Source organism: Rhynchophorus ferrugineus, unplaced genomic scaffold (genome assembly GCF_030347505.1).
Source record: "Rhynchophorus ferrugineus isolate W39M unplaced genomic scaffold, kcgeb_rfMv2 rfM10, whole genome shotgun sequence".
Lineage (NCBI taxonomy): Eukaryota > Metazoa > Arthropoda > Insecta > Coleoptera > Curculionidae > Rhynchophorus > Rhynchophorus ferrugineus.
In genome coordinates, this window is record NW_027472589.1 from 27,590,047 (window position 1) to 27,616,356 (window position 26,310).

The 26,310-nt window shown below is 33.5% G+C and overlaps 1 protein-coding gene across 10 annotated transcripts in view; it reads left to right on the forward strand.

Moving 5' to 3' along the window:
- Positions 1–26,310, forward strand: part of trio (trio Rho guanine nucleotide exchange factor) — a 379,571-nt gene that overhangs the window by 202,728 nt on the left and 150,533 nt on the right. For all 10 annotated transcript variants that reach the window (XM_076416297.1, XM_076416301.1, XM_076416300.1 and 7 more), the window contains 2 exons: positions 21,173–21,444; positions 23,468–23,560. In XM_076416297.1, coding sequence (XP_076272412.1) covers positions 21,173–21,444; positions 23,468–23,560 — 365 coding nt within the window. The remainder of the gene's footprint in view (positions 1–21,172; positions 21,445–23,467; positions 23,561–26,310) is intronic.

The window sequence follows — 26,310 nt, forward strand, 5'->3', positions numbered from 1 at the left end:
TTTTAGACGGTTTTTTAAATCATTTGCCCTCTATCATTATTAAAATCTCTTTTTTTTTCTCCCAATAAGAATAATGCTAATAGGAAATAGTTCTTGATCCTGTGACACATTTCCTTGATTTTCTCCATCTAGTCGCATACAAAACACACATTTTCCCTGTAACCTAAATGTGTCCACAGGAATCCTTTCATGCCAACTTTCATTTTTTTATGGTCTATGAGTTAAAAATAGAAAACATTTACGCTATATTAGACGTGTAATTTTTTTGTACTTAAGATCGTGTGTCTTTGCCCCTCTAGCGTCGCCGACCAAATCGAAGAGGAAGACGGAAAAATGTTAAAGCGTTTTCTCGGATTAACCGATCACACATGTTCAGTCGCCTCTGCGTGTGGGCCTGGCCTTTTAACACGATCCAAAGACAGGCGGCGCGATGTTTCGTGAACCGTTTGTTTATCTTCATCATTGATTGTATCGGAAAATGTGTAGTCCTCATCGTCGCCGCGTGAAAATAATTAATTTAATGATTTATTAATTAATTTACTGATGTTATTTCTTAGGAGTGAAAGGTGAATGTGGTAGTGAAGTATTGTTAAAGATATATTTGTATCTTAAATTTAAAAACAAGTCTTAAATATATAAATATGATGGTGGAAATATTATTTGGTAAGCTATTTGGTGTGGCAAATTTAATTCTTTATATTTTCTGAAACCCTGAATAATTATTAATTATTCATTCATTATATCATTCATACAATTCATTACGTTTTATTTATTAATATCCTGAAAATATACGAAATATTTTTCGTTTTGATTGTTTATTAATAAAAATCGTATTTTATGGTAGTGATTTGTGTTTTAATTTCAACTTTCAAGAATGGAGTTTGCTACATGTATTATCTGATCTAAAACTTCAAACTTTCGAAATATAAATCACATTGTGTCGTGAATATATTCAAGAACTTCAATATAATAAGTGCACATTCTTTCCTTTAGTTATTTAAATGAAGTTTAGTCAGATATTAGTACACAGCCTTCATATTCTCAACATTTTCAATTTTCTGTCAGTTCTTCATATCTGTTCACATCTGTAATTTCTGAATTATTTTTCTTAGTACTTAATCTCTTATTACACGAGGGCAGTTTGATAAGGTAGTAACTTTTTGAAAAAAATAGTTCTTTTCGCAACATGATCTTCGTTCAACTCAATACTTTCAGCCTTTTTCCAATATTTTATTTCTTCAAAATAATCGGTTTTCTCAAGGTATAGTCAGAGGAGGGTAAATATTGAGAATTTACTGGATGGAGTAACTGTTCGTAGCCCAATTTATTGAATTTTGCCGTGATGCCTATTACATACGTGCATTACCTTGATGGAACAACACTTTTTCTTCGCCAAATGCGGTTGTTTTTGTTTCAAATCAATATCAGTTCTGTTGAAAACTTCAAGATAATCGATATGAATGACAGCTCAAGCATATCAAAATTTCTCTGATGGTTTCTGTCGTGACAAATTCATTTGAACTATAGGAAAAACGAAACTCAGTAAACCGATTTTTTAACCACTAATAATGCTTAATCATCATACGAAAATAACTTTTTTTCATTTGCATTAAAATTCGATAGATCTGCTACTCCACTGTCTCACAGTAATAGATGACAGTTGAGACAGACAGAGATGGCAAGAGTGATGCTTTTAAAGTTGCTGTGCTGGGAATTCAAAAGTCACTATTTTATCAAACTCTTCTCGTTCTACCTGTATTTTGATACTTTACTAATATAACGTATCTAGCATTATCTGATATTTTAAGTAGATTATCCAGTTACATGATTTTCAATATATAAAAGTTTTCTTTGTGTTTGTCACTAAGTAAAAATCGTTTTTTAATAACATAAGATCATTATTAATTTTTATTTAAACTATTAAGAATATTATGTAACTTTTTGTTACATATACTTACTTGGTAAGTTATGCGGCATTGTCTAACCACACAAGTATTTTCAATTGTTTCGGAGTATACTGTTTCCTTATCAAGCGTATGTTTTATATGATTTCATTTTTATTATTATATTAATATTTATAAAGAATTATGTGTCTTTTAATTTATAAAAACAGTAGTAATATAGTGTGGGTTTTTGATAAGATAATTGCCGTTTATGTTTCTGGATTATATTAAACTAGTGTTGCTATATAACAACTGACATTTATATCGAATATTTTGATGGTAAAAATATTTAAACAAACGACTGTTTCTGTTATTTTTTCTTACAATAATGTCAATTTATGTAAACTAATACTACAAGATAACACAGTCCTATGATGAAAAAGTAATATCCTCATTCAAAACAAATGTAAAGGGTTTAAACAAGTTTATTATTATATTATAGAAATACTTTTATTACTACAAATGAAATGATGTGTTATTTATTGCTTAATATGTCCATATGAAGGAAGCTTACGAAACAAAACCTTTATACAAAAATTGTCCTTTGAGCAACAAAATTGTGGGACTGTAGAGCAAAGAATGGTATGAAAAGAAAAATATTTTACATAGAACTTTATCTCAGAGCTTGTGAACTTAAAATATTTTTGTGAAATATATATGTTGGATTTTCATTCATCCAAAGCTTCTTCTTGCTCAGCCATCAACAACTAAGGCGACATAAGTGAAGAGCAAGGGAAACGGTTTTATCAGGACATAAAATGACGAAGGGACGATGACATAATTAACATGATGAGCGATTACTGTTGCTCACTTCAGAAAGATCACATTGGTAAAAAGAAAGTTCTATCGTTTGAGATATACAATTGGTGATACGTCCACGTCAACAATTTTTTTTTATATTAAACATATAAATATGGATATATGAGTGCCCTTATGCCCGTATAAGTGTAATTTAAAATTTAACTACTATTATACTAACTATAGCAGCAGTTTTTTATGATCTATTTTATTTATCAATAACACTGAATTTAAATGAATTATATAAGAATTCATTTGTTACTACGGAACTCCAAGAATCAAAAATAAGCAATTTCGAACAATGCCGCTGAAAAAATCGTTTCGCAATTATTCAGCTGCAGTGTAATTGTTTCGGTTATTAACAGTTTCTTTGTATTATTGTAATTTCACTTTTTCTATCATTTTTTGAATGATTTTTCATATATTTTGAAGGACATATAATTCACTAACTATATACACGTATGCATTGTATGTGTTCTTGTTAATATATGAAATGTTATGGTTAGTTATCAGTTTCTCTTGTAAATCGTTTTATCGGGCATATAATTTGTTTTTTTGGTTAAATACAATGGTGTTTTTCGTTTAATAATTTTAATGTATTACATTTTAAATTGAATATTCTTAAATTATGTTGAATGTTGATAAAAAATGTGTAACTATTGTGTGTATATATTTAACACAATCTTAACTGCAAATTAATTTTTTACTACAGTGGATTTGTAAATTAACAAACAAGGTGAGTGCAGATTGATCAATATGCATTTCCCAGAACCAAAGTTCTGTTCAACCTTTTTAACGTAAAGATCGTCTTAATGATTTATGTTAACTCGTGCTTTATTGTTTTTCTCTGATTTCTTATTTCATTTGATATCCCGTTCATTTTATCATTGATAAATATTAAATAAATCAAATTAAATTTTGACTAACTAGTACAATTACCCAATTTTCAGACTAATCTGCTCAGCTTTTACCTAAAATGGTGCTTCACATTCCAATTCCTAACATTATTTTTCAGTCTTTTGTCCATTTGAAAATCTCAATGATTAACACTTGTACTTTATAGAAAGATACTCATGTTTTGCTTAAGAATAATTTCTGGCCTTTTTTTTAATCAATATTTCATATCCCTCCCTATCAATATTCGTATCTTTATATACAAAAATAATATACAACCAAATGTCAATATTTTTTTAAATGAGGTATGTTCTGATCTATGATCTATCCCTCTATCTATGATGATGTAATAAATGATGTTCTGATTTGAGTCTTTGATGATGAGTCTTTAGTACATCAGTTTTCACAGCTGTTCTTCTTATTCTTTAACAAGTTACCAAACTAAAGTTGAATTATTATATTGATATTGATCACTTATATACATTTATCATATTGTTATTATTCTGCATAGGATGCATTAAATGTGATTGGGAACTTATCTTATCACAAAATGTCGACATTTTCTTAAGAAAAGTTAACCGTCCTTCAGATAAATGATGTTCTGGTCTGAGTCATTGATGATGAGTCTTTAGTACATCAGTTTGCACAGCTGCTCTTCTTATTCTTTAATAGGTTACCAATAAACTAAAGTTGAATAGTTATATTGATAATATTCACTTATAAACATTTATCATATATAATGTTCTACGTAAGATGCATTAAATGTGATTGAGAGCTTATCTCATCACAAAATGTTGATATTTTCTTGAGAAAAGTTAACAATTCTTCAAATAAATGATGTTCTGATCTGAGTCTTTGATGATGAGTGTTTAGTACATCAGTTTGCACTGTTGCTCTCCTTGTTATTCTTTAACAAGTTTCCAATGAACTAAAGTTGAATTGTTATATTGATAATATTTACTTATATACATTTATCACATTATAATATTCTGCATAAGATGCATTAAATATGATTGGGAAAACTCCCTATAAGAGAAATAAGCTCTCATCACAAAATATCGATATTTTCTTAAGAAAAGTTAACTGTCCTTCAGATAAATGATGTTCTGATCTGAGTCTTTGATGATGAGTCTTTAGTAAATCAGTTTGCATAGCTGCTCTTCTTATTCTTTAACAAGTTACAAATAAACTAAAATTGAATTGTTATATTGATAATATTCACTTATATACATTTATCATATTATATATTCTGCATAAGATGCATTAAATATGATTGGGAAAACTCCCTATAAGAGAAATAAGCTCTCATCACAAAATATCGATATTTTCTTAAGAAAACTTAACTGTCCTTCAGATAAATGATGTTCTGACCTGAGTCTTTGATGATGAGTCTTTAGTAAATCAGTTTGCATAGCTGCTCTTCTTATTCTTTAACAAGTTACAAATAAACTAAAATTGAATTTGTTATATTGATAATATTCACTTATATACATTTATCATATTGTAATATTCTGCATAAAATGCTTTAAATTGGGATCTTATGTCACTCAACACATTGCCTGCTTTACCTGGCTTCATCATATTATTGTAATATATTTAAATTTTTCCATCAGTAACAATACAATGCAGAATGTCTCTCTTTCTCTTTTAGAGCTGCCTGTGACAGAATGTTTACAATTAGCGTTGGGAACTATCGACTGAAAACAGTCGAAATAGTCGAGGCGCAAAACAGTCGACAGTCAAAAAAACTAGCGACTGAAAATAGTAATTACTATTTTCAGTCAAATGCACGGTTCGACTGTTTTTTTTTTTCAATTCGTAATGTTAGACGAAAATGTACGAATCCTTTCCTGTATAAATTGCGAGAGAGGAAATGACGGAGATGTATAAATTCCTTCACGAACTAACTTTAAGAAAGAAAAGTAAAAAATAATTACTGAATACTACTATAATAATGCATAACATGCAGTTTATAATTTAATTTTAAACGAAGTAGAATTACTTTTATATTTGAATGTTCTGTGGACCTGAACGACAGAGCCAGAACGTTAAAAATCAGTCGAATGAAACAGCTAGAAACCAAAAGTAGTAACTAAAAGTACGACTGAAACAGTCGATAGTAAATAGTAACAAAATCAGTCCAACCAAAAATAGCGACTGAAACAGTCGATAGTAAAAAGTAGTCAATTACTGTCAATAGTCAATTTCACTCGATAGTTCCCAACACTATTTACAATATTCCTGTTTTTGAACCGTTACTGTCCTTAAATTTTATAAAAACTCACTGTTGAATAATTTTTAATTACCATTCTGTTATTCTGTTATGTATATGTAGATTATTTATGTGTATACTAGTCTACAATTTCGCACCTAAATTTTGTTGTTTTTTCGTGATCTTTTCCCATTGTATTTTAACACATTTAAATTATTTTAAAATTATCAAAATGTATGTATTATGATTACTGTACATTTCTGAAAAATAACGATACATATCTGTAGTAATTTTTATTGATAAATTCGGAAATGTATGACAATCAAATCTGGTAATCAAATACAAAGTGTAAAAAACTGCATTAACAACTACTTAAAAAGGGCGGGTTCATATTTACACATTTTATAATTTTGTGGACTAAATTTATACTCATTCGATATAATACAAAATATCGTCTTTAATATTAGACAATCATCAAACATCTTTTTTGTTAGTTTATCGATAATTGGCACTAGGAATGTAATAAACTGCTACTTGTATTAAGCTTAAGTGCAACCCATTTTAAACATGAGTTAATAGAGCATTTTCGTTTAATATTAATAGTGTTCATTATATTAACTCCGTGTGTAGTTCCACTACATTTTCTCTTTTAATATTTAATGGTCACATTTCAAAATGTTTCTTCTTTATGTTCTCGTAGTTGATGATAATGGGGAACGTTAGACATTAGGATTAGCCGCGATAATCTCCCGAAACATATGATAATGATTAGTTTTGTTGATGGTAGAAGATTTATAGATATGCCTGTAAAATAGTATGTTAGTAATCATTAATCACAAAAATGTTGCATTTGTCGAATAAAATCGCATTAATGGATTTACAAAAATACATTTATTTTTGTATTTAGTTCGAAATAAATAATATTATTTAATTATATCAATCACAGCGAGTTACGTTACGAAAAAATATCGAAATATCTACAAATTGTTATTTTTAAAATATGTATATTGCAAGTTTTAGTACTTTGACGACGAAAATGAAGGTCTTTTATCTGGAAAATATATCGGTATGTTTTAACAAGCCTAAAATACAAACGTTATTTTGTTCTGCAGGAACTTCAATTTCTATTGTATATATATATATATATATATATATATATATATATATATATATATATATATATATATATATGTACATTGTTTATTTTAACATTTTCGTGCGATGATTTTTTACGATTTTCGACGTGGATTATTACAACAAGAGTGCATCAATCAACTTAATTTGACTTTTGGCGATGAAGCTCCATCAAAAACCACCGTGTATCGCTGGTTTAGTAAATTCAATCGTGGTCGTAGTTCGCTGTTCGACGAGTTTCGTAAAGGTTGTCCAAAATCGGGTGTTGTGCCAGAAAACATTGATGTTGTGTGCGAAATGATTAAGCAAGGTCGTCATGTCACCTATTGTGACATTGAGGCATCTCTAAGCATTAGTTCCACCAGCATATATGCGATTTTACATGAACACTTAGCTGTGTGAAAGTTATGTTAGCGTTGGATCCCACACAATTTGACAATCGCTCAAAAAAAGGCTCTTGTCGATTGGTGCAAAGAAATGATTAAGAAATTCAATCGCGGTGCTTCGAAAGACCTTTATAAAATTGTGACAAGAGACAATTCATGGATATATTCGTATGATCCCGAAAGTAAGCAGCAGGCGTCTGTATGGGTGTTCCGAGATGAACCAATTCTAACAAAAGTTTTTCGCGCACGAAGCACTTCAAAGAAAATGGTGGCCTGTTTCTTCGAGAAAACAGGTCATATTTCAACAATGCCTCTAGAGGATCGTAGAACAGTAAATTCTGATTGGTACACAACCATTTGTTCGCCAGAAGTCTTAGGTGAAATAAGGAAAACAAACAAGAGACGCCGGATTGTTCTTCATCATGACAATGCGAGCTCTCGCACATCGGCTCAAACAAGAGACTATTTGAGCACTCAAGACATCGAATTGATAGGTCTTCCGCCGTACAGCCCTAATTCGGCACCCAATGACTTCTTTTTGTTCCCATCCGTGAAGAATAAACTGCGTGGTCAACGATTTTCATCGCCCGGAGAAGCTATTGAAGCGTTCAAAAATCATGTTTTGAAGATACCTAATTCGGAAGAGAATAAATGCTTTGAAAATTGGTTTAAGCGTATGCAAAAGTGTATCGATCAATAACATGATATATCATATATATATATATATATATATATATATATATATATATATATATATATATATATATATATATATACACGTAAGTACTATTTTAATGAAATAGTAATGAATGAGTGTAGATTTATACAGTAATATCTTAATTGGATTGGATTGGAATGAGGATAAATTGGATTTTCGCCCGATAAGCCAATACATTTGGTAGAGTTTAAGTCCTAGTTGTTTCCGTTTAGAGAGTATGTGCTTCTTCCAAGTTAGGCGTCGGTCTAGGTGCATACAAGCAAGAACGCTCTGCTTATGAGACAATTAGTTGAAGGAGTTGACAATTATTGATATAGACTGGTGGACATGTTCTTCTATGGAGCTTAAAAGTTATATGACTGGATTTTGTTTCATTGGTTTAAATACGTGGTCATGCTTTCAGCCACATTTGTATTTCACTCAGGTGTGTTTGTAGGTTTATTGATGCTTTGACTGAAGGACAATATTCGAAGAATACTTTTTATTATTGACCACTACAGTTAGGAAATAATACAGTGTTAAATAAATGGACTTAAATACGTATACGTATTTTGAAATACGGAATACTCTTTTTGTAACTAAATTTTTCCCCTGCTAAATGTTGATAATATATAGGAATTTAATTCACCCATTCGACATATAAACCCTAACAAAAGGCGAATACTTTCTCGCTGAGATCACACGAACGCCAGTGGCCTGGGTCAGTTCGATAAGCATCTGAAAAGAGTGAATCACGCGAGTCTGTCAAAGGAACATTCTGACACACTAATCCTCTCCGATACTCCGTCGCTGTTCCCCCATCGTCATTAACCGTACGTAATATCCATTTATATCATACAGTCCATCGGGGGTGTTTTTGGGATAAAACGCGCTAGAAACGGGAGGAGCAACAACGTCGAGAGCAGCAACCGTAACCCCGACAATAAAACTTCGCGCGGAAGCATTACGAAAGGTCTTTGTGTGGCCTTAACAGTCCGTTTATTCCGGATACTTAGTGAGAGAGGCTTTCTTCTTCGGCGGATAAGTTTCTTTAAATATTTAAAGAGAAAATGGAACGAAACATTCGTAATTATCATGAGGAAGGGGGGTGGTGGTGTTAGGAGAGGAGGCATCAAGTTAACGATACGACCAGCGTTGGGAACTATGGACTGTTTTGAAATTGACTACTAGACTACTTTTTACTATCGACTATTTCAGTCGCTATTTTCGATTCGAGTGTTTTTTTATCTAACTTTGGGCTTCTAGCCGCTATTTTGACGATAATGTGGGGAATTTATACTTATATAATATAGATTTATATGTATGATTGTACATTTTTTAAATTAATCACTTCTTACAATAGATATGCTTAGTACAATCTTAATTTACAAATTAATTTATTACTATTGTTCTGTTGTATTTGTATTAATATACAACCAACGCGAGTTTCGCTTCAATCTTCTGATTTCTTGCATGTTGTCCAGTAGTTGTATTGCTTCTACGTTGCTGTGATTTAGTAACCTTATTTTTGAAGCGAAATCTTGGATAATTCCGTAAATCCATTTGATTTCGAAGTCATCGTGCAGCTCTTCATTGGTTACGCAGCGATAAGCATTGGTTATTAATCGTAACTTTGTTTTGGGTGCGTTGGATTACTAGTTGGTTTAATGTTTTAGTGCAACCACATATTTGCACCCCATGGGTCCAAATTGGTTTTATGATTAACTGGTAAACCCAATATCTTTAATTTTAGGTCAAGTTGAGAGTATCTGTTTACTAATCAGTACAATTATTCGAGTACCGCCAATTAAAAATGATCGAAATGAATGGGTTCGACGCGACAATGAAAAAGCTGAATTATTCGCACAATATTTACCTAACATCTAAATCTAATTTCTCTACTGGAAGTTGCCACTGAAATTGATAACCTCAATCCTAAAAAGGCACCTGGTATAGATGAGATTTCACCTGGATTATTGAAAGAACTGCCACGAAAAGCAATCATCATGTTGACATATATATTTAATGTCTGTTTAAGGCTGAAGCATGTCCCGGAATGATTTAAAATTTCACAAATAATTATGCTCAAAAAACCTGACAAACCTGCAGAACAAGTCGAATCTTACAGACCTATTTCGCTACTACCTGCAATATCAAAGCTATTTGAGAAACTGATATTTAAACGTATTAAACATTTGGTAACAATACCATATTTCCAGTTTGGTTTTCGAAATCACCATTCAACAATCGATCAAGTGCACAGAGGAACTGTGGCTATTGAAAGAGCGTTTGAAGAAAATAAATACTGCCCTGCAATATGCCTGGATGTCTCACAAGCTTTTGATCGGGTTTGGCATTTGGGATTAATCTGTAAGATGAGCAAATTGTTACCGCGTAACTATTGTCAATTGCTGGAGTCATATTTATTCGGAAGAAAATTTGGAGTATCGCACGAAATGGCGTTCTCGACATTTAAAAATATCTCGGCTGGAGTTCCACAAGGTAGCGTCTTAGGACCTCTCCTGTATCTGCTCTACACTGCTGACATTCCAACAACAAAAGAAACACTTCTTGGAACCTTTGCTGAGGACACAGTTATTATGGCAAAAGATATATCTCTGCCTAGGGCAATAGAAAAAGTGCAAGTGGCAGTCAATAAAATCTACAAATGGACAAAATATTGGAAAATTCAACTTAATAGCCCCAAATCTATCCACATTAATTTTGTATTAAGGCGAAATAATAAAAACTTAATTATATCACTCAATGGATGCCCGATTTCGCAAGCAGAATCAGCAAAATACCTTGGAATCCATCTTGACGGTAGATTAAATTGGAAGCATCACGTTAGACAAAAAGCAAAACACATTAGAACCAAAATAAAACAACTATACTGGTTAGTCGAAAAATACTCTCAACTTGATCTAAAATCAAAGAGGTTGATCTATGATACAATTATGAAGCCAATTTGGACCTATGGGGTGCAAATATGGGGTTGCACTAAAATTTCAAATCAATTAGTCATACAGCGCTGTCAAAACAAGGTTCTTCGATTGATTACCAATGCCTATCGCTATGTAACCAATCAAGAACTGCACGATGACCTGGAAATCAAATGGATTTGCGAAGTTGTGCAGGATTTCGCCTTGAAACACGAAAGAAGATTACTAAATCATACTAACGTGGAAGCAATACAACTGCTGGACAGCGCGCAGGATGTCAGGAGATTGAAACGAACAAAACCATACGAACTTGGGTGAACATTTAGTGTGTATTATTAGTGTAAACTATAGCTATGACTTAATAATTAATAATAAGTATAATTTTATAATTGAGGAATACATTCTGATGTATTTTCTCTCATTCGTTTTGCTTGTTAATTAATCCAAGTACATAGGAAAAGTAGTAATAAATTAATTGTAAATTAAGATTGTACTAAGCGTATCTAATAAAGATGTTATAAAAAAACTAATCAGTACAATTGCTTGACTTTGAGTCTAATCTGATTTTAGTCTAACATGATGTTTCCAATTTAACCTACCATCGAGATGTATGCCGAGGTATTTAACTGAATCTGCTTGAGGAATCGGGCATCCGTCAAGTGATATAATTACGTTTTTGTCATTTTGCCGTAACGTAAAATTAACATGGACAGATTTGGATCTATTAAGCTGTATTTTCGAGTCTCCAGTTCATTCGTAGATCTTGTTGTCCACTACTTGTACTTTTTCGACAACCTTGGACACAGATATATTTTTGGCGATGATAGCTGTGTGGTCGGCAAATGTTTCAAGTAGTATTTCTCTTATTCTTGGAATATCAACACTATAGAGCAGATATAGGAGTGATCCCAAGACAACACCCTGTGGAACTCCAGCCGATATAAGTTTAGTTAAGTATTGAAAATGCCCCATATCATACAAGGCTCTAAATTTCCTTTCAAAAAGATATTTCCAGCAGTCGACAGTAATTCCGCGGTAGCGATTTGTTCATTTAGTAGATTAATCCCAAATACTATACCCGGTCAAAAACTTATGAGACGTCCAGGAATATCACAGGGCAGTATTTCGTTTCTTCGAATGCCTTTTCAACAACCACTGTTACTCTGTGCACTTGGTCGATTGTCGAGTGGTGATTTCGAAATCCGAACTGGAAATCTGGTATTTCTCTAAATGATTTAATACGTTTTAACAGCAGTTTCTGAAATCATTTTGATATCGCAGAGAGCAGCAAAATAGGGCTGTAAAATTGCAACTTGTTCTGACGATTTGTCAGGTTTTTTTAAGCATAATTATCCAAGCAACCTTCCGACATTCCAGGACAAGGACAGAGAGTGAGGAGTTATTTTCCATCCCGAGCATCGTCGAAGCAGTTGGCGATGTTTTGGTACAACAATGGAATAACATCCGTTGAAAACTATTCAGACACTCTGTGAATCTATTTCATGGAATTCCAGTTATTTTAAGAGCAAATGGTGACCTTACTAATAAATAAATATTTTGTATATATTAGTTGTCCATCCCTATATCTCTTTAAGCGTCGACGAACTATAGTAACTGACTGTCGCGCTGGGCAACATCTAAATCAATACCCGAGGAAATTTGCTCTACAGTCTGGATAATTTAATTAAACAAAGTTCCGGGTATCCAGACTTTTCGAAGGTCCCTCGATCCCAAACGCCCCCAATTTCTTTCGCCGATCCGAAACACCTCCTCCCTCTCCTCTTCAAACACTTCCGCGTCTACCCTTTTCTCGATAACAGTTTTTCTTTCATTCTTTCGGAAGTGTTTTTTATTAAACACCCTGTTGGATTGAAAGCGCGCGAGAGGTTTGGCGTGAGGGGGGTGGTTGGTCGGAGGGCGAAGAATTATCGGTTTTAATCAAACAAGCGGACGGGCTTGGTTAATGGACCATTTAACGTTTTCAATTGCAAAACGGGACCTATTCGGACATGAAATACGACGTAATAAGAGCGACTGCACTGACATTTCGAGAGATCATCCGTCATTCGCGCTACGCATACTCGATGGTTCTGTTAACTTTGTCCGGGCGACCTCGCGGACCTGTCTAAGTGTCACAGAGAAGAGAATATTTTGTGATTATTAAGGTATCGGTCTCTTTTTTTTTGTTATTTTTCGATTGAGTCTATAAACAAGGGTGTTAAATCCGACAAGAAATATTCTGGGCTGGTGTCACTCGCCTGCCTGTGGTTCGGAACCCACGTTAACCTACAAGTCTAGTCAATAAGTTCAATTTGTTGAAAAATACTAACGACTTAAAATTTGTGATTTTGATATTAGTGATTCAACAAGATTTGCAAGATTTATTGGACGAAAGCCCAGCTCAATCTCTCAAATAACTTTCAGATAGTTTAATATGATTGATTGAATATGATGAAGCCACTCTTCCCAGAGAAATGTCTAACATATGAATTCATTTGTAAGCGTTTCAAACAAGTGCATAGACTTGTAAACAAAATAAACGCTGACCTAAATGCCAAAAGATATTGTTCGGCTGCTTTTCTGGACATATCTCAGGCTTTTGACAAAGTATGGCATACGGGCTTGCAGGTTAAACTAAAGAAACTTCTCCCTCATCCGGACTATCAGTTACTAAAATCGTATCTCACTGACAGACATTTTATTGTAAATCAAGGCGATGAACATACCAAATTAAATCCCATATATTCAGGAGTTCCGCAAGGTAGTATACTGGGTCCAGTACTGTATCTTCTGTATACGGCTGATCTGCCCACCACAAAAATGACTACTGTGGCAACATATGCAGACGATACAGCAATCTTAGCATCCTATGAAGATCCAGTCACAGCATCAATAAACCTACAAACCCACCTGGAGCAAGTACAATTATGGTTGAAGACATGGCGCATTAAAGCCAATAAAACAAAATCTACGCATATAACGTTTACCCTGCGTAGAAGAACATGTCCACCAGTGAATATCAATCATCGTCAACTCCCCCAAGCAGAGCATGTTAAATATCTTGGTATGCATTTAGATCGACGCCTAACCTGGAAGAAGCACATACTCTTTAAACGGAAACAACTGGGACTAAAATTATATCAAATGTATTGGCTCATCGGGCGCAAATCCAAGTTATCATTAGATAACAAGGTATTGCTGTATGAGTCTATACTCAAGCCCATTTGGACATATGGAATCCAACTATGGGGTACCGCCAGCAAATCTAATATATTCATCATTCAACGGTTCCAAAATGTTGCGTGCCATTGTTGATGCTCCGTACTATATTTCAAATAAAATGATACAACGCGATATTCCTCTAGAACCTATAACGAGTGTTCGTTATAGTGTTTGTGTGAAGTACTTTGAAAGAGTGTCAGTGCATCCCGATGTACTCGCTAATCAGCTAAATATGCGACGTGATAGTGAAGTGCGTAGACTAAAACGTTTAACACCACCTGATCTAATTGCTGGACATATGTAGACTTTAAATAAGCTTTAGAATAAGATTAATTAATTAAGATAATATTTTACACAGAAGATTGCTTAATGAAGTGATTTTCTACATGCCATATATATATAATATAGACAAAAAAGCGTTTCAACATCAATGATCGAGAAAGGCAGCAAAACGGATTTTGCAATATATATCATATATGGGAAATTACTTTTTCTCATTTTTTTGGCTTAATTATCTATAGACATATTATTTCCTTCACAATTTCGATCGTTAAATATTTCCTCCTTCATAGAATGGTTTCTTTAAGCATAATCACCCAGTTCTTAGAGATAGGCTAGATTAGACATTAAACTAAAGAGGATAAATAAAACATTGTGTAAACACATTATAACTTTCCAACTCTAATCAATGATAGATGTACCGTTTCGGTCGATTTCTGAAACTGAACTTCTGAAATTTATGAGCGAGAAACTGAATCAACTGATTTTCACAAGTCTCTTTTGAAGCCAGATTTGCACAATTAAGATATTTGTGACTTTGCGATCAATGGTATCAACATTTCTCCAGCCAATATCGTTCAGTTTTTGTTCATTCACTGATGATATGTGTTATCTAGCTTTGTTTTACTGCAGAACAATGATTGTCTTGATTAGTTGTGGTCGTATTTTTAAACGTCTGCTTCTATCGAATGGTTAGAATTACTTTCTTTGGTGCCGATTTCACGTATTCATTCAAGTGGAATTCGAGTATTGAGTTTCTGTTGATATCCAGTCTTACGTAAATGGTTCAGAATTGTTTTATGTCCTCTGTTTAGTACCACAAGTATATGTCATTATGAATATGTTTAAGAATTTCATCGATTTTATTGACGTCTAAGTAGTCAAAGCTAAATTCGATGACATCATCATCATCTGTCGATGACCCTGATCTGGGATCCTTTTCCCGTTTCCTTGAATTTTCTCTTTTCGCAACCTAACAGTCATAATGATAAAATATCTATTTTCAAAGCTCATTAATTTTTGACTAACGACTGTTGATGAATTTGTGTTAACCGATGACGCTACTTTTTAACCGACTTCGAAAATGGAGTAGGTTCTATGTTTGGCTGTATATCTTTTTTAATGTATGTTCGCCGATTTCTTCGTCAATCGTCGGCCGATTTTCAAAATTATTTTTTATTCGAAAGAGTGCCCTTCCGAGGTGGTCCCATTGGAGCCAAATCAGGATCTGTTGAGGGAAAGGGGGAAACGCTCAAATCTCCAAAAGGGCGTACAAAATTTTCACATATTTTTTATCTAAAATAATCAGATATTTGTGTATCATGTTATTCCTGAGCTGATGTGACGGAAAATCGTTCAGTACAAAAGCCATTGAGTTTGCTTTTTAAGAACTAACTATAACATATAAGACCCCGTAGAAATGTTATAGACAATTGTTTCTATGGTGTAATGGTTGAAGCGTTTAGTCTCGGGTTCGATTCCCGGCGGGGATAATAACTTTTTGTTGTTGTTTAGTTAGAAAATTTGTCAATTTATCTAGGCTAGGTAGTGGACCCCGAGGTCTGAAGCGCACCTTAATTTCAATCATTGTTTTTTTATTTCTACTTTTCCTTACATGGGCTGCATATTTACTTGTCTTACCCATTGTGATATTAAATAAAATAACTGCCTAATTTATTGAATAAATATCTAACACTAAAGAGAGAAAAATTAAATATTTTTAACAAGAAAATTATTTATTTTTTTTATTAAAATTTTATTTTACATCTAGAATGTTCAATTACTGTTCAATATATGACTACGTTGAATAGGTATTACTAGAGTTACGCGATTTTAAACTAATGTTTTAGAAAAAGCGAACCGTTGTTATTCTGGCTTGTAAGGTGCAATTCAACATTTTATTTTGAAACACTTTTGAACTTGCCTGGTATAGAATTATTTTAACTGAGTGTGATCTTGTATTTTATCTACACAAATGAGGTTAACTTTGTTTGAGAAGTTAAAAAATGTTCAAGCTCCACTCCCACCATTAATTTTTAAACCATCCAACGAGGGTCCCGTCGGGAGAGACCCATCGTTAAACCTGTCATACCCGCGCCGTCGACCAACAAGTATTTATTACTGTCAATTTAAATGACACGTGTCCTCGTTCCTCCTCCCTTCACCGGCCGGCCGTTCCGTTTTCGCAAACAATGCCGTCCGTAAGAATAAATAGAGCTCCATACGAACGTAAATACTCGCATCTCCAGCACGTCACTTACATCTAAGTCGATCCGCGCGTCCTCAAACGTCCCTCATCGAGGGAGGTTTCGCCCGGACCGAGTTTTTTTCGGACGCCCTAACGGAGGCGGTATAATATTAGAGTAATTCGGTTAAAGGATGCCTGGCACCCCCTCGTGGATGTCGGTGCGTCATAAAAACGGGGGTAGTTATCGAATTATGCGGAACACTGTTAGCACTTGCTTTTGGGGTAATTTATTTCTTATTTTGTGTCACGTGATAGTTGATATTTAAGATAGTTTGTGTTATCGTTATATATAGTGTTTCCAATAAAACAGCCGGTGCACGTCATCGAAATTTATGACGTTGTCACGTCGCAATGTTGCCGCAATCATTTAGAATTTTGGTTTACAGCGTTTGCCCGTTTGTAACCTATAATTAGTAGCACTAATAACGAATGGACTGAAAAGTCCCGGGCCTAGCACATAGATGGCGCTAGTTTTCTTGCATTCGCCGCTTTTTCAGTTAATACTTAGTACCTTCAAAAGAAATCTGTTAAACTTTCCTGATATTCTACTCATAAGTTTACGAGTTACTGTGCTCACTATTTTTGTCATTTTCAAAACATTGGATGATAAACAATTTCGTATTTTAATTTTACTCTGGTTCTTCATGGGAAAAAATACCGTTCGAGGGAAGCAATGACTTGAAAAGTGTTATAAGGTCTCCGTCCCATCAGAAACAACAATAAAACGTTGGTTTACTGACTTCAAACGTGATCGTAGATACACCGATGATGCAGAACGCACTGGTCGGCCAATTAAGGCGGTAACACCAAAAGACATAAAAAAATCGTAAAGATATAAAAGAAAACGTGTAAGTTTTATATTGCATGAGCATTTGGCTTTGAGAAAGCTCTGTTCATAATTCGGAATCAAAACGATAGTCATCTGAGTGGACAGCAACTAGTGACAGTCCTATTTTGAGGCAAAATATAAATCGTTCTACAAAAATGATATTGTGTTAGATATAGTGTTAGAGCGGCGCTGGAATGATTCAGCCTATCTGTTATTTTGAAGAATTTTCTAGACATTTGGCAACAGAGTCAACTGGTACCGGTACAAATCGATTTATAGTTGCAGGTTACGGTGCGCCAGACATCATTCTGCATCTTTTTAACTAGGGTGAGATCAGGATAAAAAATCCGATCCGAATTTAAAACGAACTTTAAATTTTTAAATCTTTAGAAAGTACATTTCAGTATATTCGACGTCATTGATGGCGTTCATTAGCTGGAAGGACCATATAGCATTAGTTACCATTGTTATTTTTATTTGTTTCATTCTAATTGTCTTGTACTACCTAACTTTTCACTTTTGTTTGGTTTCATCAATAGTGATATGATTACCAATTATGGACCGATTTTGAAAATTATTTTTTATTCGAAAGAGTGCACCTCCGAGGTGGTCCCATTGAAACCAAGTTAGGATCTGATGGGGGGAATGGGAGGAAATCCAGGGAAACGCTCAAATTTCAAGGGCAAAGCTTAAAATAATCAGATGGTTGTGTATAATGTTATTTCTCAGCTGATATGACGGAAAATAGGAAATCGTTCAGTGCACAAGCCATTCAATTTGCTTTTTAAGCACTAACTATATCATATAAGACGTAGAAATATTGTAGATTAAAGTCGATATTTGGAATTTAGGTGAATATGTGGTTTATATTTAGCATATAAGAACATTTCTATGGCGAGGTAATTCATAAATTATTTCAAGCTAGGTAAAGTTTGGCAAACAAACGTTATTTACGAAAATCGACGTATTCATATTTGTACATGCAATAAGTTTATTTCTATTGATATGAAACTTTTTACGCACATTTTTAAACAACATTTTAGTCTGTTTAGTCTTTATTAATAGGATGTTTAAAGAAATACCATTTTATAAACAATGACTCTAAATATTGCGAATAAATATCCATTTTGTACTTATACAACGTACATAGACATAAAATTATACCGGCTACGGAACAACAGTAGTAACGTTCAAGAAGTAACGGTTCAACTCCACCACCAAATCAATTTTATGATCATCTATCACGTATTTCGATCTTTACAGCTCCATAACGAGTGCTACGCTACCGCTATGATACAAAATACGAAGCAGTCATAAAATGTTACGTTGCCCAAGCTTTAATTTGATTTTTTTAGTCGTCGGGTATTTTGTAACATTTTTTTCAGTGTTAATTATAAAAGTGTGTCAAACGAATATAATTATTTTTGTAATTTGGAAACTAAAACTTATCTAGCGACTACTCATTTTTACAGGAAATGTCATTTAATATTGCTTTAAAGTTACATGATAAAAATTCAGCTACCACTAAAATTAACCGGCGTGTACGGTTTTTAACTGTACACTTTTCCATTTGTTAATAATATTTTGGTCTAGAAACACAAACGTTTTTTTTTTTACTTTTTCCATTTTTTATGTTTAATAAAGAACCTTCCTATAAACACGGAAGTATTAGATATCTGCCATCTGTATTTTGGTCAGCAATATCTATTAATGAAAATGCGAAGTATTAATGTAAAGAACTGTTAAATTCAATGGTTTTGATACAGCATAACAGTTTTATTTTTGATTATTGTATACAGAGGGTAATCATAGAACATTGAAAATTACATTTTCAACATTCATTATCTTTTATTGTTTGAGTTTATTGAAACAGTCTGTTGTCGATACATTTCTGATGATTCTGTTGGATCATATCCTAATTGTCGGTTCTTGTTTCAACGATTTAGAACTGGTAATTTTGATATCAGTGACAATGAACTACAACGAATTGCAAGACCTATTGAGAGCTTTCTAGACTACTTCACAGTTGATGAATCGACTGTTTTCAGTCCTTTACATGCGATGGGAAATTTCCATAAAATATTTTTTAAAAAATTGAACCAGCTTCATAAAATAAATAAGGAACTCATTAAAAAGTAAAAAATAATGAAGTTTAGATTTTTACACAAAAAAAACGTTTTAAAGAAAATATGTATATAATAATCGTTATAATAACTAAACAAAAACCTTATTTAACCTGTCTACTACATGTATTTTATATTCTACTATATACACACAATTTATCTGAATACCTACCTAAACTTATTTATCTATTTACAATATTATTTTAAATACTACCAACTGATCACTCTTAAGTCAATGTCGAGCAACAAATTAGATTTGTTATGTTTGTAGTGTAATTTTGTGTATGTATCATAAAATTATATTATTATTTTTGTATTATTTGGGCTCTGCACCGACTTCAAACAATACCATAGAGGCAAATACCTTCAATATTTCTACGGCTTCCTATATGATATGGTTAGTGCTTAAAAAGCAAACCGAACGGCTTTTGCACTGAACGACTTTGGTTACCAAACCCAACTCAAAAACCGGTGATGGATATAGCAGCTCGGTCCCTACTTTCATCAGCTTGTCTAAATAACTTCAATGTATACAATTAATTGCTAGTACGTCCTCATAATATTTAAAGAAATATCTCCCAACTCCTAACCGTTGAGGAGTTGTGCCTTCCGTCACATCAGCTCAGCAATAACATTATACACAAATATCTGATTATTTTAGATACAAAATTATGTGAAAACATTATTCTTGTCTTTGAAATTTGAGGATTTCTGTTGATTTATCCGGATTACACCATCAGAACCTAACTTGGTTCCAGTGGGATCACCTCGGAAGTACACTCTTTCGAATAAAAAAAAAGAATTTTGAAAATCGATTCAGAATTGACGGAGAAATTGGTGAACATACATAAAGAATATACAGTCGTACGTAGAACTTCCTCCTTTTTTGATGTCGGTTAAAAATAGAAAATGCCTGCCACACGAACTGATTGAAAATACTGTTTCAACCCATTTAAACATAGCTGTTTGGTTTTTATGGCATATTGTATGGTGATAAAAGTGACCAAAATAACCATGTTGCCGGAAATATGTGAAAACTTTGTAGAACATAATAGAAAATACTTTGATGGAGCTGCTTATAATCATATATTTTTCCACATAAAAATGCTAGCTCGTTGATATGTGTAGTGCTAATGTCGCTTTTGAAGCAACTTAATATGTAATTCTGTTCAGCCTTCAATGTCTCCTTTTGTAATTCCTGGAAAATCTGATTTCTTTGCACTATCCTCACTCACAGCTTCATATGACAATCTTAGCCTTTAATAATCGATTTTGGAAGTACTTGAGGCTTCGTTGGAGACTGAATTATTGTTTGGATAGAAAATATTCTTTTTCAAATAGAGACTTTTTTTACTTCTTCACTTAGTCAATGTATAAAGTAATATATTATTGTCCAGCTTTTATTTAATAATAATTTTTTGAATCCATTAAATTATCGATTTTTTACATGATTTTCTTTTTTCAGAACACCTACACGAACGCCGATAAGCTCTTGGCGGCTGCCGAGGAGCTGGCCCACACGGGCGAGTGCGACCCCGACGAGATCTACAGCGTAGCCAGAGAACTGGAGGCGCACGTGGCCAGCTTCGCAGCACGCGTGGAACAGCGTAGGCGTCGGTTGGATCTGGCCGTGTTGTTCTATACGCGGGAAAAGGAGTTGGCCAATTGGGCGGACGAGATACGCCAGGATCTGCAACAGGAAGAAAACGCAGCCGAGAGCTTGGAAACGGTCGAAAGGTAATAATTATCATTATTAGTAAACAGCCTGCTACAAATTCTTCACTCATCACTAGGGTTGCTATCACCGGTAATAGAAAAACTACACTAGACCTAACAACTAGTTCTCTCTTCGTCTGCCAATTCTTCGGTAGCTCTCTTAGTGGTCTGTCGTTGGAGCGCTTTTATTTGTTGATAATTTACTTTGGTGCTCACTGCTGACAATTTCAGCTAGACTTTCTTGCTAATTAGTGAAACATTTTAAATTTTTAAGTGAACCAAGGCAATCTTTCATATGGGTCTTTCTATCTAGACTTCTCGACCCGAACCTCACGAATTATCGCGAATTGTGAGTTTTACGAATTTAAGCGAAAAAGTGCAAGAGTAAAAGAGAATTAAAACTCCTCGGTTCAAACTACTTAGGGTGGCATGCATGTCACACCTATTCCCAAAGTATACTGCATTTGCCAGTGACCTTCTCTTCTAGCCAATGGTTAAAGGTTTTTCCATATTCCAAATAAGCCAAAGATGATCAAATGCTGACCGACAACAACAGGTCAATTGAAAAGTTCCCGGCCTACCATAGTTTTTTTTATTCAACATAATTCCCTTCAAGGGTGATAGCATTGATTATGGCGACACTCCAACTTTTCGATAGCATTTTTGTAGTACGATTTGTCCTTTTTTCGCATTCTTTTGAGATTGAGAGCAGCAAATAGTCGCTGGGGGCTAGATATGGAGAATACGGTGGATGAGGAAGCAATTCGAAGCCCAATTCATGGATTTTTGACACGGTGCATTGTCTTGGTGAAGCAGCACATTCTTTTTCCGGTCCAATAACGCTATATAATAGTCGCTGTTGATGGTCCTTTCTTTTTCAAGGTAGTTAATGAAAATGATTCCATACGTGTCCCAAAATACAGACGCCATAACCTTGCCGACCGACTGTTGCGTTTTCCCACGCTTTGGAGCGGGTTCATCGTATGCAGTCCACTCGGATGACTGTCGATTGGACTTCGGAGTGAAGTGATGGAGCCATGTTTCATCCATTGCCACATATCAACTCAAAAATTCGGGTTTATTACCCTTGATCATCTTCAAACACTGCTCTGAATCATCAACTCGTCGTTGTTTTTGGTCAAAAGTGAGCTCGCGCGATACCCACTTTACACAGAGCTTTCTCATACCCAAATATTCGTGAATGATATGATGTACACGTTCAGTTGATGTCTTTAGAGTGTCTACTATCTCATTCAATTTCAATTTATGGTCATTCAAATTCATTTTGTGGCTTCAATTGTATTTTTTCTTTCAAAAAGCAATGTTTTATCAACATGCGAAATTTCTTTTTATCAGTTTTTTTCACAATAACAAATATTGCTTCACTCAAAATGCTATAATTCACAAAATAATGATCCGACAGCTGTCAAATTTATGCACAAATCTTTTGAGGGTTAGGGCTAACTAAAAAACATATGTATTTAATTCTGGTATCGCCATCTATATGTCAGGTAGCGAACTTTTTAATTGACCTGTTATAATATAGTGTTATTGGAGCGTTTGAAGGTCGAAATTGCAAAGAAACGACCGCATATAGCAAAGAAAATAATTATTTTTCATCAAAACAACGCACCGTGTCATAAGTCAATCAAAACAAAAGCTAAACAACATGAAATAATCTTCGCATTGCTTCCACATCCACCGTATTCGCCAGATTTGACTCTCAGTGACTACCGGCTGTTCGGAGACCTCAAAAAATGCTCACTGGTAAGAAATTTCGCTCGGATGAAGAGGTTATCACGGAAACTGAGGCTTATTTTAAGGCAAAAAATAAATCGTTCTATAAAAGTGGTATTGAAATGTTAGAGCGGCGCTGGAATGATTATGTGGCTCTTGATGGAGATTACGTTCATGAATAAAGCCAACTTTGAACAAAACAAAATGGTTCCTCTGTTACGCCCGGGACTTTTCAGCCCATGTGTTATGTAGACCATAGTTGTTTCTATAAAATATCAAATACATTGATGATTCTCATTATTTGCAGGTTATTAGAGCAGACTGATCAACATCGAGTACAAAGTTTGGAGATTTGTTCGTCTACTATTGCACAAGGAGAGGCTCTTCTACAAGAATTGAGGTTAGTGTAATACAATGTTACCATTTCCTTGCATATATTTTTTAAAACAGTGGTGAAAGGATTGTATTATCGAACAAACATTATAAGGATTTTGTGTATTGTTAACCAGACGTTTCTTATGCTTGGAGAACTTAACTGGTACTTCCATAATTCTGAATGTTATTTAGTTTTAGGACGATTTAATTGTTATTCTTGTGAATTTGTTTTTTTTTTTGTTAAATGGTGAGTATTGAAGTTGGTGGAAGGTATGGTGGTAGAGAAAAAAAATTGCCCCTGTTTTTTAAAATTTCCCAGTTTTCAATAATAGTTAAAACATTCCAGAAATATACACCCCGCGACAAAACTTTAGCACACTACTGGTTTTTCGTTTTAGCTTTTAATAAAAATAAATTTTTCGATTTTAAATTCTACGGCTTACGTAAACATTACAGTGGGACAGTTATTTTTTGCCTATAGGTTTTTTACGTGGAACTAAATAACTTTAAGTAAACAATATTAGTGCCACTCGAACAGCATGACAAAACTATAGCACCGTCAGGTAAAAATGAATTAATAAAAAGATAATATTGTTATATTTAATTGTTATTTCAGTAAAGTGCACTTCCTCCTCTATTTTTCATAGCTTCAGTTGTCGTTTGGTCAATTGTCGGTGTTCATACACCATAGTGAAACATAGTGAAATTGTTACACAGCACATAGCTTATCCCGAAAATGTTCAATAATGTTCAAATCACGCTGGCCACTTTAAAATTTGTATCTTGAAAATTAATCTTTAACAAGTTTCGCAATATGAACAGCAGCATTGTTTTGCTGAAGAATATAATTCTGACAGGTAATTTATGTTCCATATTTGGCTAACTCTTCTTCATTCATTAACTGCTAAGCTCTCTGAAAGTTATTTCATAGTTTTTGTCCAATAATGCGTGGAATTCACTGTCTCAGTTTTTTTAGATTTCCACTATGGTATTGACATCAGAATCACCACTTTCAATTCGTTTTTAACATATCCAACAATTTTAATATAACGGGCCAGAGTCATCATATATTTCTAATGGTATTTGATAGGCTTCTGTTGCAAATATCTCCAAATAAAACAACAGTTAGGGTAGGTTGTTTAACCATTAATACTTAAAATATCAAACAGATATAATAAAATATTTGTAACAAAAAAAATCAACCGACTATATGTATATACTAATAATTATAATAACTAAATAAAAATAGACAAAAACCTTATTTAACCTAGCTACCACACGTATTTTATATTCTACTATATACACACAATTTAGCTTAATACCTACCTAAACCTATTTATTTATTTACAATATTATTTTAACTACTGATCGGTCACTTTGACGTCGGTACGAGCAACAAATTAGATTTGTTTTGTTCGTAATTAAATTTTTTTATATATGTTACAAAATTATATTATTATTTTTGTATCGTTTGGGCTCGGCACCGACTTCAAACTGATCAATATGTAGTAGTTAAATAATATTGTAAATAAATAAATTTAGGTAGGTATTAAGCTAAATTCTGTGTATATAGTAGAACATGAAATACGTGTAGCAAATATGTTAAATATGATTTTGTTTATTTGAATTAGTTATTCGAATGATTATTATGTACATAATTTATTTTAATTTTTTTTTTGTTAAAAATCTAAGTTTTATTTTTTTCCTTCAATTTCTCCCCTTTCCCTATCAGACACTGACTTCGTTCCAATGAGACCACCTCTGAAGTGCACTAACAGTGAATATATATATACAGTCGAGCATAGAACCTCTTCCTTTTTTGAAGTCGGTTAAAAAACGTAACAACCAGTTTCCAATCAACTGTTCCACCGATCCTCAGACACTTGAACCGTGGTATAATTACTGCATATATTCATGTTATTTTTGCGGTTTGTCGTTTTTTTAATGTGCTAAAAACCGATTTGCATTTCGATGCATTTCCTGACCAATAAAAAGTCAACATCCGGTTTCGCACAAGGCAACGTACGAATCGAAAATGATGCTATAAAACGAGAACACGCCGTTATCATGGGACTTTGCGTACGCGCACAAGTCCAGTCGCATACGAATTGGACTAAGGAAATGCCATATATTAATACGTTGTATGTTGTCTATCTGAATCGTTTTGTATTTGATTAAATTGTTTACATACATTGTTTAAAAAAAAACTTATGATGGAGTGGGATTATTTAGAAAGAATAGAAAAGTGAACTTTAGATAAAGTGTGCAAAATGGATTTTCTTATTATACAATCCTCGTAATTTAAACCAAATCATTTCCAACTCGACTGGAATTCCACAAGGTAGCGTCTTACCACCTCTTCTATATCTGCTCTACACTGCTGACATTCCAACAATTAAAAGAAACGCTACTTGGGACCTTTGCTGACTACACAATTATTATGGAATATGACATATCTCTGCCTAGGGCAGTAGAAAAAGTACAAGTGGCAGTCACAAAATCTACTGGACTAAAAATGGACCAAAGATTGGAAAATTCAATTCTGCATAGCTCCAAATCCCTTAATTTTGTATAAAAACTTAATTATATCACTCAATGGATGCCCGATCCCTCAATCAGAATCAGCTAAATACATCTTGACAGTAGACACCGGTAGATAAACATCATGTTAGACAAAAGGCAAAACACATTAGAACAAAAATAAAACAACTATACTGGTTAGTCGGAAGATACTCTCAACTTGATCAAAAATCAAAGATGTTGATTTATAAGACA